The sequence below is a fragment of the Globicephala melas genome, chromosome 1 (assembly GCF_963455315.2).
Source record: "Globicephala melas chromosome 1, mGloMel1.2, whole genome shotgun sequence".
NCBI classification, from domain to species: domain Eukaryota; kingdom Metazoa; phylum Chordata; class Mammalia; order Artiodactyla; family Delphinidae; genus Globicephala; species Globicephala melas.
This window is the reverse complement of record NC_083314.1, coordinates 99264766-99283098: the sequence shown is the minus strand read 5'-3', so window position 1 is coordinate 99283098 and position 18333 is coordinate 99264766. Positions and strand designations below refer to the sequence as shown.

General features: G+C 38.5%; 2 protein-coding genes across 5 annotated transcripts in view; one reads left to right on the top strand and one right to left on the bottom strand.

Moving 5' to 3' along the window:
* Positions 1-213: 213 nt before the first annotated feature.
* EXTL2 (exostosin like glycosyltransferase 2) lies at positions 214-14139 on the bottom strand. Of its 3 annotated transcripts, XM_060302102.1 has the most exons (6): positions 13583-13723; positions 11291-11370; positions 6626-9811; positions 4011-4438; positions 3292-3362; positions 214-732 (listed from the first exon to the last, which is right to left on the bottom strand). In XM_060302102.1, the coding sequence occupies exons 3-6, from the start codon at positions 6667-6669 to the stop codon at positions 244-246; spliced, it is 1032 nt and encodes a 343-aa protein (XP_060158085.1). In that variant the 5' UTR covers positions 6670-9811; positions 11291-11370; positions 13583-13723; the 3' UTR covers positions 214-243. The 3 variants fall into 3 exon arrangements, with proteins under 3 accessions (XP_060158085.1, XP_030724681.1, XP_030724685.1); XM_030868821.3 differs by lacking the exons at positions 6626-9811; positions 11291-11370 and adding an exon at positions 13968-14139 and having other exon boundaries at positions 13583-13749; XM_030868825.2 differs by lacking the exon at positions 6626-9811.
* Positions 14140-14210: 71 nt separating this feature from the next.
* Positions 14211-18333, top strand: part of SLC30A7 (solute carrier family 30 member 7) — an 81127-nt gene continuing 77004 nt past the window's right edge. Inside the window, exons 1-2 of one of the 2 annotated variants that reach the window (XM_030868818.2) lie at positions 14211-14361; positions 15333-15434. Coding sequence is in view for 1 of the 2 variants with exons in the window: in XM_030868815.2 (XP_030724675.1) it covers positions 15036-15115; positions 15333-15434 (182 nt within the window). In the remaining variant the exon portion in view is untranslated. Of the gene's footprint in view, positions 14362-14891; positions 15116-15332; positions 15435-18333 lie in introns of those variants that run through there. The other variant, XM_030868815.2, reaches the window with a different exon arrangement.

Below are 18333 nucleotides of genomic sequence, written 5' to 3'. Positions count from 1 at the left end.
CATATCTGTGGATGAAAACTTCTCACAGGAAGACCTATCTGGGTAATACCAGCTTCTTGGGTTTTGAAGTGCCTGTAAATTTTATATGCTAGAAGCCCTAAGCACTTTTTCCCCCTTGTAGAGACTTCTGGAGTAGAAAAAAGTTCATGATGTGCTTAAAAATAAATAAATAAACCGACCATAGCATGAAGAAGCTACTCAAATACCAAGCAGTTTTGAGGTTTGTTTTTGTTTGTTTTACTTTCACATTTTACTTTTGTGGTTGGCATATGGAAAACCAAACTGAGAAATCATAATGTTGGAGTATTTTAAGGGCATGCTGTCATAGATGTTAACAAGCTTATTTATACAATAAGACCTCTGCAGAAAGTGCTCAGCTCGGTGCCACATTCCAGAATAGCCACCATTGGTTTCTTTTTCTAAATTGTCTATGTTTACAGGTTTCACAAATACCCCCGAAGTCTTCCCAGTGTGCTTGGCAATGATAAAATTCATGGCAATATCATCACAGTTTTGCGTTTCATCTAACAAAGCATGGACAGCTGCAGGTTGCCTCTGAAAGAGTTCAAGGTATTTGCTATGGAAGAATGAGGCTCCAATCAGCACCAGAGAGTAATGGTCACCATTTCCAAACCCTGGTGTTTGCAGTTCAAAACCTCCGTAACTGTAGACACCAGAGGAAGTAGACACATGCTTTCTTGGAACAAATCCTACAATTTGATCAGGAAATTGCTGAAAAGATGGAAAAAGAACAATTAAGTGTGGCATTTCTTTAAAGCTGACATGGTGAAAGGCAATGATTTACTACAGAAAGAATTAAACTGATTTGTCAATGTTATTTTATTCCTGGCTTCTACATCTCAATTTCCTTTAACTCCAGACAAATTCATAAATCTATGGACTGATAAGTTTAAAGGTCAATTCATCATAACCAAATCTCTAACAAAATTTCTAACCTCACAAATATTCTCCTAATTTACACATTATCCAATATTAATAAATTCGAGTTACCAAAGAGTCTGGTTTTTCAGAGTTTGCTATAAGAGAAGTTGACTGTATGAATGATATTTATTACAGGAGATAAGAAGATATAATGTGATTATTTTGAAAAATTGTTTTAATCTCTTAGGCGTATATAAAATTATGGATTTACATGTATCATTTTACTGTTTTTCCATGTTGATTTCAATGTTTTTGAAAGTCACCATTGATTTTAAACGATGTTTATTTTTATCTCTTTTCAGCTTGGGTGTCTCTTTTTTAAAAGCATAAGAAAAAAAAATATATACACACATATATACACAACACACACATATACAGTTGAGCCTTAAACAATGCAGGGGTTAGGGGCACTGACCCCCCCGAGCGTAGTAGAAAACTCGTCTATAACTTTACAGTCAGCCCTCCGCATCCACAGATCTGCATCTCTAGATTCAGCCAACCACTGATCATGTAGTACTGTGGTTTGTATTTATTGAAAAAATCTGAGTATAAATGTACCTGTACAGTTCAAATCCATGTTGCTCAAAGATATATAGATAGATAGATGGATAGACAGATAGATATAGACATATATATAGATATATGAGATGTGTCAGGATCTTTGAAGGATAGTATTAAAACAATAATAGTAGGATGAGAGTGACTAAAAATAAAACAAAAATCAGCAAAGAAAAGCAGAGAATCATGGAAAAGAAGTATGAACTTATAGAATTAAAAGGTTTAGTTCAATCTCACAAATAACTTGAGTTTCATTCATTTACAGAACAGACACTAAACTAGGGACACACGCACACAAGTCAGGGTGGGTTAAATCCCATTTCAAAGAACGCATAGTCTAGAGAGGGTATGATACTGATATGTGAACCAGGAATTACCACACTGTGAAAAAGCTGTAAATGCAGCTGTGCAATTCTCAGGGGGGCACCGAGGACACAATGACAACTGTGCTGCTGGGAAGCAAAGGGGAATGTCAAGGGTTGGGTGTAAAGGCTGGGAGCCTTCAGAGAAGATGTGCCACTTAATCTATGCGATGAAAGAGATTTCACGGATGAATGGAGGTGGAAAAGGTAAAGCACTGCAAGTGGAGGTGATGGGTGAGTGCCAAGGCACAGATACCTGTCTGCTCTAATCTTGCTTCTCTCTAGGCCCCAAATCACTACACTATGCAGGGCACTGATGGGACAGAACTTTAGGAATCAAATTATCTTGCGCAATGGATTGAAACTGTTCTTGATGGTTTTATGAATAAAACCTAAAGTCATATTTATCCATCTTTAATTATGGTTTACTTGGATTGTTCTAATTAACCGCAGTTCTCATATTTCCCCCCACCCTGATATTTTCAGGAAATTGATTTTTTACCTGAAATAGAAATCTCACAGCTGGAGTATTACATTAGAACTTTTCGCCTAGGAAGCTTTTATTTATAGGGCTGGAAAAACTGCTGATATGGAAAAAATCTGTTGATCAGTACACTAGGCATGAAGCTGAAAACTGAAGTTTTGAGAATGATGATATCTGCAGAGTACTGTGACCACTTACCATTAATACCTAATGTTGTTACATCCCAAGTCGCTAATTAAGGAGAGTTACTATAGTGCAAATTAGACCATTTATTGGGTAGCACAGTGTTTAATTATTGGACAGGGCTTCAAAGTATTTGTATGCAGTTCTGGTTTCAGGTACTTGTAGTGCAACTTGTAAAAGCTGGCTACTATTAACACATATTCAGTAGGAAAAAGGAGTTTTTATAGATACCAGGCAATTTATGCCTGTTTATCCCAGCTTGGAATTTAAGGGGGTGGGGGTGGGGGAAACTGCCACTACAATGGTCCATGCAGAATTATTATCAGTATTATTAATTTTTAAACAATGGTCTCAGAATCAGAATTAAATTTTATGGATGTAATAAATTGTTTCTTTCAAAGGAAGTTCTGTGCAATATTAATACAGAAATACACTTCTCATTTGAGATACAGGCGAAAGTGCCTCTGGATTTTAGTCTTTGCTCTATCATATACCAGATCGTTTCCTCATTGTTCTTTGGAAGTCAGTTCTAGCTCTTCTTTCCAATATACCAAATATAAATCAAATACAGATAAAAGATACTGTAACTTTCAGAGTAGCTTAACTGAGCTCAGGAAATCTGATTATGACAAATTCATCTACCTTTTAGATAAATACTGTCTACGCTGGTTTGGGTGACTCTCACATTAAACCGTGCTGCTCTGGTTAAACACTAGATCAGACTTTATACGGATGATTTCATAAAGGATGTAGCAACATTACCTGCCACACGGAGAAAGCAAAAACAAGGTCTTGGGTGCTAATTAGCATGTCATCATCTACCATTAACACCGCTGAAATGAAAGGAAAAAAATTTAAATCAAACAGTTTGGAAATGAAGACAGAAGTTATAAGATACAGTGGTGTTTTTATAAGTCATTCAAATGAAGTATTTTCTGAATGAAATTCAGTAAATAAAAAAATGTATTCTTGGAGAGATTTGTCTAGCAGAAAAAGTTTTTACTTGAAATGTAATTGATTTTTATAATTTCCTGAGGGGGAAATTATCATGTATTTATCATCCATTATCCTAGAAACTAATGAACCTATAAATAAATAAAACCAAGGTTCTTTTAAGCAAATTACAATCTCATGTAACTGCTGAGTGGGAGGAAAAGGAGGCGGCAAAAAATACATTAAGCATAAGTTAAATGGCATTTTACTAACTTCTGTGATGCAGTAATATGTAATCATAGCATATCTTCTTTCACAATATTAACCTCTTTGTCACTGTTGCAAGATATATGCGATTTCTTCCCCAGGAGACTGCTTCTTGACATCTTGGAAACTGCCCCTTAAGTTTTTCAAAATGCTTTCTTATGATTAAATTTCCCTATCTTCTCCAGGCAATTAAGACAAGTAGAAGGCCCAAAAGCCACGCACCCACCCCCAGCTCTGGTTAGCTGCAGCCCTGCCAGACTAAGAACCCAGTTGCAACTCACCATTGGTTTCTAGTTCAGGAAAGACCTGGAGTCGATTTCTCATCCTGTTTGTTGTCTGTACTTTGAAGATCACAGGGACAGGGTGAGGCCCTAGAGAGTTCCATAACTCATCTGGTCCCTTCTCCCCAACATTGTTCCACACCACAATCACTTTGTGCAGATATGGTACTGCCTGATAATGATTTAAAAGTCTCAACAAGAGATCTGTTCTGTTGTACGTCTGCATTATGAGAGTAAAGGAATCCTGGGTGGACTTGCCCTGGGATTTTATTTCCCTACGCAAAGTGAGCATCTTGTCTTCTTTGATATTAGGAAGTAAAGCGGTCAAAGCCCCAGCTACCAGCAGTAACACAAGGATTACCACCAAAGAGAAACGAAGTACTCGAATCCCCATCACTCTTCCAGGGAGTTTGCAGATGTGGCAACACCTGGAGTAGAAATGGAAATAAAATGCAGAATCTTAGCATTCTTACTAGTTACCATGTTTTTGTTTTTGCTTTTTTGAGGAGAGAGGTTAATCATCTTTTAGCTGACTCAAGTTCAGTTCACCCTGCCTCTTTGATAAGGTGATTTGGCCTTAGATAAAAAGTACAGTGAATAAACCTTTCCTTCTGGCCCTGCTCGCTTTGCAGCTGCAGACAAAGGGTTATCTACACACCGAACAGGAAGAATTAAGCAGTGCATTTTAAAATTTGCCCTCATTTCACTACTAGACATTTGGAACTGAGATTATTTTTTTTCAGATGGGATCATATTTTTCTTGGTAGTATACTAATTCCTTAAGCAGCTTTATTGAGATATCGTTGACACATAAAAGTTGTATATATGTAAGGTGTACAACTTGATGTTCTGATATATGTATATTTCAGTACACTAACTTTAAACTTACATTTTGGTAGCAAACTTTTTTCCAAGTGAAATCATATGCAGAACCCTAATATATTAAATAATAGTAATAGCAGCAGAAGCAAACAATTATAGTGGGTTTATTAACATTCTAGGCCCTGTACTACGTGCTTTGCATGTCATAGTACGTGCTTACTCAGTAAATTAAACAAATAACCACTGAGCACTTACTGTACCATGCACTGTTTTAGATTCTGTGAATATAGCAATGAATAAGATAGACAAAGTCTCTGCTATTAGTAGCAGAGGAAATAGTAGGGCCAAACAGATAACAAAGTAAATAAACTCAAAGCTAATTCAGCATGATGGTAACGAAGAGAATAAATCAGAATGACATGATAAGCAAGGGCCAGATTGTGGGGGATCTTGTTGGCCTGAGTAAGGAGTATGGATTTTATTCTAAGTGAGATGGGAAGCCATTGGAGGGTTTTGATCAGGGGAGCAACAGAATCTTGTTTATATTTTACTAGTATTATTATTCCCATTTAATAGTATTTGGATGCTTACAGAGGTTAAATAACTTTCTCAAGGTTACTAAACAACTGAAGTAATGGATCTAGGATCCAAATCTAGGAAAAAAACTCCTGCCAGAGCCCAGACTTTTTCATCATCATGGGCTGGGGAGTGTACTGCCAGTTTCAAATGTGGGATGTGCTGAGGTAGGGCTCTTGAGCTTCCAAAGCAACCTCCGTCACAGAACATGAGGATCACCAGGTATTGTCATCAGCTCTGGACTCTCGTATTCCTCACTATACCTACAGGATCTGCCTGAGATGGCTACAGAAGAGTAGGCGAACAAAAACCAAGGGATGAGGCCTGGAGATTTATTGGTCAAAATTTTTTGTCTGATCAAAACTCAGTCACAAATGTAAGGAAAGGTTAAATCTCATACTGTTTTACAGATACCCAGAACTCTGATTTCTTGGCTTCCAATACAGTTTCATTATCACCCCTACTGCCTCGTTTTGGAGAACTGCTGGCTTTCAATTGCTGCTGTTGTTTGATTCTTCTGCTATTTCTGCTTTTGATTTACTTACTTTACTTACTCCTCCACAAGCCTACACAAGCTTTTGAGGGATGGCCTCATTTTCCATGCTGGCAGCTGAGCCTTCAAATACATCTCAGCACTTTTCCTAGATCTATTCTACTACTCTACTCAAGTACAAAAGTCTGAAATGAGGAAAAAGAAAGCTTAAAGAAATTTACTTACAAAAAGACTGAAAACAAAAATCAACCAGGAGTTTCTAGACATATAAAACATATCTTTAAGAAAAAAAATAGATCTCTCAGAACCAGAAAGAATGAGATATTATTATTCTTGATGACTTTAATTGACCCATGGTCTATCCACTCTTACTACTTTTAATACAATTTTTCCTCTCAGGCTATACAAAAAACAGATACCCTTATCTATTCCTTATTACAGATAAATAATATCAAGTTGGAAAAGACTTCTCACTGCTAACTCACACCTGTGGTGTGCTAACTGTACAAGCCACTGTCACTGTTCTTCCTTGTATAACACTGCTTCTGTACAGTTTATTTTGGTTTCCTTCATGAAAAAGTGCACTGTGTCTGTATGTAAGCTCTTGATTTTGCACCTTGTGGTTTCAGTTGGGCATCTGCAGCTAGGCCACCATTCTACAGACAATCCTAAGACTAGTCTAAATCTTCCTGTCTAACAGATTAGGTTCCAAACGAAATCTCACTTGGCTATATCCAAATGATGTCCGATCAGTCTTCTGTTTTTCATCGAGGAAACTTGGCAGTGGTGGAGTTAAAGTGACAGTCACGTTCCCCGATCTTGTTTCACGTTGGGAGGTGTGTTTTGTAACTGTAGCAACAGTTTTTCTCTATACAGGTCAGCAAGGACATAGAGAGGCCATATAGACCGTGCCTTTAACATCTCTCTTTAAAGTTCACAGAAGTGGGGACTGGAGAATTGCAAGGCTTATAGGGGAATACACCCCATGATGTGATAATGCGCTGAGGCCTGTGCAAGCAAAGGAAGAACTTATTCATAAGGACAAGGGAATGGTCATTGTCATTCAGCAACTCTCACTTTTCAAAAGTCCAGATTTGAAAAGAAATGTTCCCTTGCAGTAATCTTTTTAGAGAGCTTTCAAGGATATTCTCTCCTGGACTTTCTCTGCAGCCTGTTCTGTTAAGAAAAGAAATTTTGTGTTTCTCCTTTTATCATAGCTTCACTCTAAGATACGAACAAAATGAATTATTTTTGAAGTAACTTCAGCTTTACCATGATTACTTTTCAAGGATGGTGATTTAAGGTTTGAGAGCACAAATCTTTTCCCTGTATACACCCTTTTACTAAAACAACATATACTGTTAATGTGGTAAACCAAAGAGAAACCATTATGAATTAATAATCTTGGTTCAAAGGCCTTGATAATCCTTCTAATACTGACTCAAAAGCAGGTCTCATAAAACATATTTTCAGTTCTGCATAAAAATGGCTGGTTATAAGCACTCAGAGTTAAGAATCCTGACAACTGCATTAAAGTATACCCTGATTAAGATCTTTATGTTCATTTTCTTCAGCTGAGTAGGAGTAACATACTATAAAACTTACATAGCAGTGTCTCTAGTCTCTAAAACAGACATTAATAGCTACCTGGCAGTTTTAGTGGAGAAAAAGTAATGAAGATTCATCTCTATAGCCTACTATGAATATACATTGTCAAAGATAATCGTGAACGACTGTTTCACTTTTATCTACACTTTAAAGTGGGAGTTACCCCACTTTATCTGTCAGAGAAATTTCCTCTTTCAGATAGCTTCTAATCCCCTATTTTACTTGTATCAAAAATGTTTTGAGAGATATAATTTATATCTTTGGAAAGACAATGTAAATATTTCATGTAGTATTTATTAAATGATATCGCCTGATAAAATTATGTTACATTTGCAGTCTACATAGAAAAGCAAGAACAAAAACTTTATAGACTGCAGTGCAAGGGGCATCTCTACTTTGAGAATAGCTGAAGTCTGGAACTTTATTGTAGGCCTACTGGAAACAGCCTTAGAACAGTATGGAGAGTGATGATGACTTCACAGCTATCTGGATTTCAGTTTATAGCTTTCTTCTGTCCTTTGTCCAGAGAAGAATCTATCACTTAAATCACAGCTCTGAGTTTTGAATGGGGGGATATGAAAATGAATACATCTGGATAACCTATGCCTTACTTAGAAAGAACCAAGAATTAAAATTATTTAATTTAAAATTATATCTATTGATATATATATTTCCTGGCACCCTGCCTCATTCCAGAAAGGATCTGACAGTTCTTAGTCTATCCCCTTTCTGCCCTTCTTCCATCTATGACTATAGTAAACTAAATGTGACTTTGATAAACACAGTAAATGTCAGCAAAACAAAAATCCTTCTTTTTCTCCTAATCATCTGCAAAATCAAAGATCCTCAGATGATATTTTTTGCACATATGTTAACTTATTTAGTTCCTCATGAGTAGAGAGCACATCCTTTTAGTTATTTTGATATGGTTACATAGCATCTCCTAGACCAGCGGTTTTCAACCAGGGACGATTTTGCTCTCTAGGGAACACGGGGCAAAGTCGGGAGACACTTTTGATTGCTGTGACTGGGGCTAGGAGATGCTATTGCTCTCTGGTGGGCAGATGGCAGTGCTGCTGCTAAACATCCTACAATGGACAGGACAGGCCCCACAGCAAGGAATTATCCAGGCCTAACATGCCAGTGATGCCAAGGTGGAAAAGCCCTGCTCTACATATATTTTACCTTGAACACGAACACTGCTAGCCAGGTGGCCCCTGAAATCCCTACTGCTATGTATTACGCTCAATGAAGGATAAAGCAATGTCTCCAAAACTGCCCCAGTATCTATATGCCTTATGATACAAACACATCATAAACTCAGAAAACTGAAAGAGACCTCAGAGCCCTCCTAAGCCAGCTTCCTTGTTTCATAGATAAAGAACCCAAGGTCCAGGCATAAGGAATTTGCCTGAACTGATGCAGATGCACATATACTGTCAATAGAAAATCACTTTAACAACAACATATACATGATCATCAGTAGCCAATCTACGTCCTGTCATTTAGAAAGCTTAGGACTATAGACTGCATTTTGAGTCTATAGTTCTGAAACAGAGGTGCTAAAACATATTGATAAATAGCTGAAATTCCTACAGTATCACATTTGAAAAACAGAAGTTGCTGCAACAGGTCATTTCTCACTTCAAGCTGTTAAGGAAAGAATTTCTGCACTGGTCGCATTAAATTAGAGCAAGTTCTTCTCCTGGCAGCAAGATTGAGTGAGCCATTCCCTTACAGGTAAATCAGGTTCAAATAAACACCGAAGACACCATTTAAAACAGACAGCAGACACTAAGTACCTGTGTCTCCACCTCCCTCCCTAATCTCACCCTGTTATCAGTAGCAAAGGCTGCCTGACAGTCCTGGCGTTTTGTTTTTCCCCTCCTAAGCATCCTGTACAAAGCATCAAATTGCTTCTCAATACTTCTTCAGGCAGCTACTACCAATTAATTAGATTTGCTTTCTCATCATTGATTTAAGAGGAAATAACATAAATATTATGTATAAAGGCTTCTTAAAGCACTGCGTCCTTCAATCCAGCTATTTGTTACTGAGGCAGTGAGGCCTTCTCTACCCTCAAAGTGCACAGGTCTGAATTATTCTAGATGAAAGTTCCTTCTCGTCTTGCATCTTTCTCCAGGAATTGACAATTAATTGTATGATAATGATGATGGTGGTGTTTGGAGATGACCAAACTTATGGGCATATATCAGGGCAGGAGAAGGAATGGCCTTATTCTTAAGAGGAACATCCACGACTTATAAGGATCCAAGGAGTCAATGCATCCTAAGAAGAAAGCCTAGAAATAGAAAAACATTTTTAGCTCAGTACAGTGCCATGCAAAATCAGTTCCAGAAATGGGTCAAAAAGAAGCCAAGTACATCTGCAAATACATTACTTTTACCATTCCAGGACACTGAAGCTTTTTACTTGAACTTCTCTCTGTTTTAGTCACAGGAAGATAGAGGGGAGGCAAGATTGTTGGGCAACAGAAACCTGGAATATTCTATGGAACCCTCTCCCTTTTATACAACACTGGTTTTCAGCAATAAACTCACACTGCAAAATCGTTTCTCTAAGAGAAACAGATTTCATACACATGAATTATGATTTGTAAATAGCTTTAGATATTAAACCTAACAAAGACGTAATCTTAATTCATATGAGCTTCCTAACTTTATTAGAGGAAGGTCAGAATATCCATAGTAGTTATGTCAGTCCATAAACATTCCTAGGTGCTTACCATGCACGAGCCCAGCACTGTCAGGCCACTAGGGATGGTAATGAGCAAAATTCCTGCCCTCACAGAGCTTAGCAATAGTAATGGAAGTTGTCAGACCTCTTCCCTCTTTATGTTACCTAACAACTCAAATCAGTAGTGTTTCAAACCGTCAGAGACACGGGAATTAAAATATATCCACCCCATTTTGTAGATGGGCTAGCTGAGACTGAGAATATTAAATGATGTTTCCTGAGCCACAGAAAGAGTGGTGGGTCCAAACAAACTCCCGACTCTCACATTTGACCTACATTGTATTTTTAGTGTCTTTCAAGTAGTCTCTGTTTTCAGCTTTGTTCTAGTCTACAAGAATATTTCAACTTTGTAGGTATTGACTTTATACTATAACCTGGAATACTATTTCAATGGATAAGATCTAAAACAGGCAATACAGTATTTTCTAACAGACCCTGGCTCAAGTAAAAACTCTTATTTCCAAGGAAACAAAAACACCTCTATAGGAAACAATTTTTCTCAGATAAAAATACTGGTATTTCACTTATGTCCATAGCAGCATTATTCACAATAGTCAAAAAATGGAAGCAACCCAAATGTCCATTGACAGATGAATGGATAAACAAAACGTGGTATAGACATACAATGGAATATTATTCAGGCTTTAAAAGGAAGGAAATTCTGACACATGCTACAACATGGATGAACCTTCAGGACATCATGCTCAGTGAACTAAGCCAGCACAAAAGGACAAATACTCTATGATTTCACTTACATGAGGAATATAGAGTAGTCAAATTCATAGAAACAGAAAGTAGAATGGTGGTTGCCAGGGGCCCGGGGAACAGAGAAATGGAGAGTTGTTGTTTAATGGTTATAGAATTTCAGTTTTGCAGGCTGAAAAAGTTCTTGAGATTGGCTGCTCAACAATGTCAATACACTTAACACTATTGAGCTGTACACTTAAAAATGGTTAAGATGGCAAATATTATGTGTATTTTACCACAATTTTTAAAAAGTAAAAAAAAAAATACTGGTACTTACCTCATTATGGTAAAGTTTTAATTTTTTTAAAAAAATTTCCTTATGGCTTCAGTAATTGATAGGAACAGGCTCTCTTGGCACTATTAAGGGAAATCAAAGAATTTTCTGTGATGTTTTTGTCAATCACCAGGAAATCTAAAAAAAATGCTTTTTAATGCTATCATCCATAGGCTTTGAATTATTTTTAGAAATCAAAATTTGCTATACTGTGTTCTAAAAACTACATTTAGGCAATTAGGTAGGTGCTACCTGTCAGGTTGGTGCTAACATTGCTATATTTTTTGTTTTCATCTTTCTGTTAGGTATCCAGAAGCAGAATAAACTCACATCATGCTGATGATCTAATGTGTTTACACTTTTGAAACCAGAACATATATGCCATGGAGCAAGACCTCTGAATGCATTAGCAACCTGCACTTGTATTCAATTTCTAGATTTTTAAGTATCTGTAGTTTTATCTACCATCAAAACTCCTTTTTTCACTAAAGGTTCATAAGGCATTCAATTTGAAGTACTAAAAAAGCTCAGGGTCTATCATAGGGTTGCAGGTAAATGTCAGCGTTGATTACTGAGGAATGACAGATGGCATCCTTCCTATTCCTTACTATTGCCCAAAAGGAGCTGGAACCTTGGCTGGAGATGAGCTTCTGCCCCTTAATCTTCTCGGCTTTCATTTCTCACAGTCCTTAATCACATGTCTAAGAAGTTAGGGATTTCTTCCCCCATATAGTCTGCACAGTTAACCTAATGCAATTAATTAGTAGATGATCTAAACAAATATTTAAAAGTTCAGGGTAGAAATCCATTTATTGGTTTAAAATGTTCATTAATATATCTACCTATTTTATGATCTTATAAACCCATAACATATGAAGGAATTCAGAACTGATTGGAGACCAGCAAGATACTGCATCTGTAATGACCACCTGAATAGACCTGAAGAATCATTTTTGATTTTCCAAACTTATATTCTTTCATGATTCAAGTTACTGAAGGGGTAAAGGGATGGCTTAGCATGTATCTGGACTCATCAGGTGACAGTTGTTCCTCCTCGCTACACCAAAAGCACCTCTTGTGCACATCTTAAATATCATTTAGTTCTAAAATCCTGAACTGATTTGCCCTCTCCTCACATCCCGCTTCTTCTTCCCATAAAATTCCTCCAGGGAAAGAACTTTATCAGGCTTTTTAAGCTACCTCCCTTTCCCCACCCCGTGCCCAGCACAGAGCTTAGCACATAGTAGACACTCATTAAATGATTGTTGAATGAATGAAATTAACTTTAATTTTGATATGACAACATATACTGGTTAACATATATGGGACAAACATTATTTCAAGACGACAAATCACGTGAGACATGTCAAACATTTTCCACTCATAGCACTTTTCCTGATTTAGTGTCCAATTTACATATCTAATAAAATATTTAGTATTGAAGTTGGTAATTATGTCATCTGAGAATGAAAGATGTGAAGTGGCATTGCCACTTTTTGAAAGAAGGCCCTCACCGGAATAGCTATTTTATATTCTGGGGAGTGAGCAGTGGGGAATTTAGGAGTTCCAGGACCACTGTAACTGAAATTAAACTTCAATTTCTCCAACTTATTTCAAAACTATTTGAAAAAGGGTATTGCAGATTTCTCCATAACCCAGGTGAACAATTTCTCATCTGCAGCAATATAGGGCAAAATGTAGAATTTATTTTCAAAGGCAGAATACAAAAACACAGGCTCAAATTGCAGCTGACCTGGATGAGTTAAGAGAACGCTGGAAACCAGTTGCTGAAATTTAGTTATTTCCATATATGCACACCCCACCCCCACTCCCAGTTACATCATACTGAAATAAAGCAGCTTTGGAGAAACACTCAATCGCTGTGGAAATATTTATCTTCAACCTAGTTTGTACCCACTTAACGTTTCCCCAGCAGTGCAGTACAGTAAAACTCAGTCTATGGCTAATATAAAAGCTTCCTAAAAATATAAGTAAATGTTACTAATTGAAAATATTTCTATGTTCAAATTAAAATAATGAAATATACGCCAAGAAAGACAAAGACAAAATACTCTTTCCAGAACTTAATTTCTGAAATCTAGCTGTTTTTACACAGCAGTTTAATTAACACGAACATTAAAAAAAAAATTGTAGAATAAGTAAATTTTATTTTCAAAAATAAAACCACAGAATCACTACCCCACACACTCACAAAGTTCCAAGAAGGAGTGCAAAACACATATATTCTCACTGCAAAAAGATTTTTAACACGAGAGTATTTTCCTATTTCCTTACCTCGAGCGCAGAAGACTGCAGTGGGACCTAGCCGATTTATTTGCTTCCAGCTTGGTTACGATGAAACGAAAGGGGGGTCTCGCTTGCTCATTTTTCATTTTTTTTCCAAACCCAGCAGCGTGCATTCACCCGGCATTACTCGCTGGATTGATAACCTGGATGAAACGCTGCCCACAAAGAGAGAGCCTGAAGAAGAGGGCAGTCCCGGGTGGCCGCCCCTCCCTTTCGGTGACGCTCCACTTCCTGTTAGACTAAAAAGCCGTTCCCAAGAATCTCGGTTTTGTAGTTTCTAGCCCACCTCCAAAAGCCAGTCCTCCTTTGCCCCATTTCTCCCCCCAAGGGTAACAACTTTTAATCATTCAGGTGATGGACCACCTGACCTTACCCAAACAATTTCCCAGAGAGGCGTTGGAAGAGGAGTTCCAACCACCGTGGGCGCCCAGCACTGGCCCAACGGGCTCGCCTTCGGCGCTCCGCAAGCCCTCACGTCCCACCAACGAGTCAGTTTTCCCTGCACTTCCCTGAAACTGGTTATGGGGTTCTCACGAGAATTAGAGCCACGGCGGCGGCCTCCGGGATGACCTGGAAGTGAAGGGGACGTGTAGGAACTCGAGTTTGGGGTTATGAACGGATTGAGATTGTCGGGGAAGCAATGCCTTAACCAAACCTCAATTTCAACACGGTCTCGTAGGATCTCCTTTTAAAAGGCTCTTTTAAATACCTTTAACATTCTTTCGGAAGACATTTATTGATTGCCTCCTGCGTGGCAGTACAGAAAGGTCAGGCACTGTTTTCGGGGGCGGGACGGGGTGGATTACTAGGATTTGGGCGCCCATGGAGTTCATCCAGCAAAACCATTCTTTGCGCTTCCTGCGGACTGGCGGCGAGAGAATATGTCGCCGCCTGGATTCTTAAGCACTGCTCTCTAATGCACCAGGATTTAATGCTAATAGAGGCAATGGCGAAAGGGCAGGCGCTGGACGCCAGCGCATCCGGGAACAAGAATGGTAGGCAGTCGGAGTGGGCGTGAGTGGGCTCACAGCCTCCCAGCCAGCCCAGTCTGTGGGTGGCCATCTGAGGATTTTCTTCCTGAGTCCAGGTGGCGGGACTCCATTCCAAGTCGGCCCTTTAGACCACTTAATAGTTGCCAACTCTTTTTGCCCCCAGCAGTACTCGCGCAACCCGACCCTTGTCGTAAGCCCCGCCCCACCGCGCACGTCCCTCCCTCGGCCCCGCCTTCCCCCTTTCCCGTCCCAGGACGCGTTGCGCGGCTGGGGCCGGAAGTCGGCGCGTTCTCCGGTGTGTGTCTGAGTCTGTCTGTCTCGAAGCCGCGCGCGGCCCGGGGCAAGCGGGATTCCCAGATTCCCATCTGAGGCGTCACCACTGTCACTACCGTCACACACGGAGCCACTACTAGAGGGGAGTAGACCCGGCCCTTCGCCGGGCAGAGAAGATGTTGCCCCTGTCCATCAAGGACGATGAATACAAACCACCTAAGTTCAATCTGTTCGGCAAGATCTCAGGCTGGTTTAGGTGCGGGGTGCCGTATTTGCGGGAAGGGGGTGTCCGGCAGAAGGGGAAAAGGCCCAGACTTAAGAATGGCCCGAGGTCCAGGGAGGGAGCGTCAGGGACACCCTCGTTCGTGTGAGGACGGGAACGGGTGGACTGGGAGGGTCCTGAAAGGGGAACCCAACCTCCTGGTCCGGCACTCCTGACTTTCCCGGCTATTCCTTACTTGTGTCATGCTTAGGTCTATCCTGTCGGACAAGACGTCTCGGAACCTGTTTTTCTTCCTGTGCCTGAACCTCTCTTTCGCTTTTGTTGAACTACTGTACGGCATCTGGAGCAACTGGTAACCAAAGGGGAAAAGGGTTGGGGCGGAAGCAGCGGGTGGGGAGACGAAGCACTGTTTGCTTAATGCCACGTAGCTCCTCACCAGGAGGTTCAGCTCTTGCCTTTGCCACCACCTCTGCTGCTGAGTTGCTTTCTCATATCCACACCAATCTGGCACGGTTACATTTCTTAAGAGCCGAGGCCATCACGTGCAGCAGTTAAGATTTAGGTCCCCTCTTCCTTTTCCCACTTCCCCCCACTCCGTCAAACCGGAGTGACAAGTCCCCTCCTCATTTTGACAGATGGAGAGAGTCTTTTGTCCTTACTCACCTTAGCTTTGTCCACTTTCTTGGAATTGGGAGAAACGCGTTTCCTGCCACTCTGTGGGGGAGTGGCATTTGGGATTCACCCATAAACTTCCGAGAGGGAATATCTGAGATGTTCTACTTAATTTGTTATTAGGTCTTGAAACCAGGAAGAGGTTTATAAAGGGGATATCGAAAGAAACATGTTTTCATTCTCTTTTAATTTTATGCTGAAACTGTATCATGATTTTCCTTTGGTCTTGACTGCGGTAGAAGATCCCATATAGTTTTCTAAAAGCCTTACATCTCTTGAGTTGATGGTTTTTGGTGTCACCTTTGGTTGTTTTTGTTTTTGTTTTTAACTGCAATGGAAAGAGGTCTATCCAGTGTAACTGTGAAGATGCAGTACTGTTATCCAGGTGTTTGCTGTTGAATAACTTAAGGTCTTATAAAATTGTTCAGCAACGATAAGATCATCTCACTTGTAGGTGTACTGATTCCTCTTTAAATATCATACTCATTTGAGAATCTCATAACAGCCAACACTTCAAAATTTTATATAAAACTTAAGTTTTTTCTTTGGGTTTCTTGAAATAGGTCTTGGACCCCAAAATAAGAACCTATACCATCTATGCTTTATTTCCTATTAATTAAATAGACTTAGTCTCTGTCCTTTAAGGTCCATTTTCAGAGAGAATTGCTGTTCTTGATTTTTATCTCTATTGAGATTGAACAGTGACATTAGGTGATACCACCAGTTTTTGTGACATGTATACTTTCATATGAAAACGTGGACTTTTAAATTCAAATGTGAATTCAGTTTTATCAAAAATACTCAGCAGATTATGACGGTTATTGGTTTAGTCACCACCTAAGTGTAAAAGGCATACTGAAACATAATAAAATGTCAATATATGTTATAACCATTTTTAATCCTCTGGGAATCCAATATATGTGTCCTGTAATATTAACACCCTTCAATATATTACATGTTAATATACATGTTAATATACATGTTAAAAGCACTCTATTGTCTTAACTTGTATTGAAATAATCATACTTTATTATAAATATGTGATATTTATATTATATTTTATATTTTCTTCTTCCTAAATTATGCCATATTGTGGTATATGTGCTGGCTGTATCTTGGTTTGCCTACATACAGTTTTGCTACAATTACTTTATATTACAATACATTATATTTCACTATGGCTTTCCATTGCATAAATTACTATGTGAAATGTCTTGTTCAAGGGATTCATATTTGAAGTCCCTAAACCATCTCTTCATGGAAAGTAATTCTTTTTGATCTGTAGAGATCCCTTTAGGAAATTACTAAAACCATTGTTTTCTAAGCCATTAGTCAATATTCATCAGTACATAAGGAAAACATCAGTGATGCATGACTTGTTCTGCCCTCAGGTAGCTTGTTCTTTTAATTTTAGGCCTTTTCTCCTCCAGTTTACTCCCTTTGTGTTATATCTTACAGATTTGCAGTCTAGCTCTGAACCACTGTCTGTCATGCCTAGATTAATTAGCAGGTATACATTTTTATGTTAACCTCCACATCCACAGTCACTTTTCCCCCAATATTAATTTTTATCAACTAATTGGGAGTACAAATGTGTTCCCGTTGAAGCCTTGGCAGACTTGGAAATTGCTTGGGCCTTTTCATAATCTGGCTTTTTGTCTTATTTAGACACAACAAATTTTGGGCCCCTTTGTTGACTGATCAATGATTTCTTTATATGACTAGATTATCTCTGTTCCTAAAGGTTCAATTAGATTTTAAGTTCCTTGAGTAAATTTGTTACCAAAACTTGTTTTTTGTTTTTGTCATAGTCATTTCTGTGTTCTTTTGCATTATTTAAAAGTTAAGTTTCAAGATGTTATGAAATGTCAAGAGTTTTTTTCCATTATGGAATTAAAAGATAGATAAAACATTCTTTCTCTTCATGAATAAAGGTTCTTAGAAACATTTGATCTAGTTGCAACAAATGTTAAATAGTTTTGGTTCTTATTCAACACCTTCATTTTAAATAAGAGCTTAATTATACTTGGTTTATATTTTTGTTGGTGAAAATGTGTCATCAGTGGAGAATAGCTAAGCTCTTTGTATATTTTCCCTCATTAAATATCCAGTGCCTTTTACCTTTCTACTAGAATGTAAACTTTATTAAAATGGGATCTCTTCTGTCTTATTCAGGCACCTTAGTACTTGGTGCATAGTATGCTTAATACATGTTTACAGAATGAAATAATGAAGGAATAATGAATATATGGAATTAACCTCCCTAAACTAACCATGCTAACTACCCCATTTGGGGCAGGGTGAGGGGGACATTAAACCCTTCTTATTCTTAGTAGGAAAATGGTAGGAATACTATATGTGATCTTTCCTTCTAGGGTTCTTTTCCTTCTAGCATTTATTTTCATTTACTTATTCATCGTTGAGTAACTAATCTCATGGTAGAATGGTATATGTAAACAATGTGTTTTGTACCATCTAGGATTAGGTTCTTTCTCAAGTTTTAGAAAAACCCCAAATTAGTGATTGCCTAAACAAGATAAAACTTTATTTCCAAAGTGGCTATTAGAGTTCCAGCCATC

Bases quoted from the DNA above. Each gene is read 5' to 3' on its own strand.
- EXTL2 (XM_030868821.3), bottom strand. From the start codon at position 13,707: ATGCACGCTGCTGGGTTTGGAAAAAAAATGAAAAATGAGCAAGCGAGA. The intron at 4,439-13,582 runs GTAAGGAAATAG...TTTCTACTCCAG, and splicing joins TGCAGTCTTCTGCGCTCGAG to GTGTTGCCACATCTGCAAAC. The intron at 733-3,291 runs GTAATGTTGCTA...CCATCTTTTCAG, and splicing joins TTGCTTTCTCCGTGTGGCAG to CAATTTCCTGATCAAATTGT.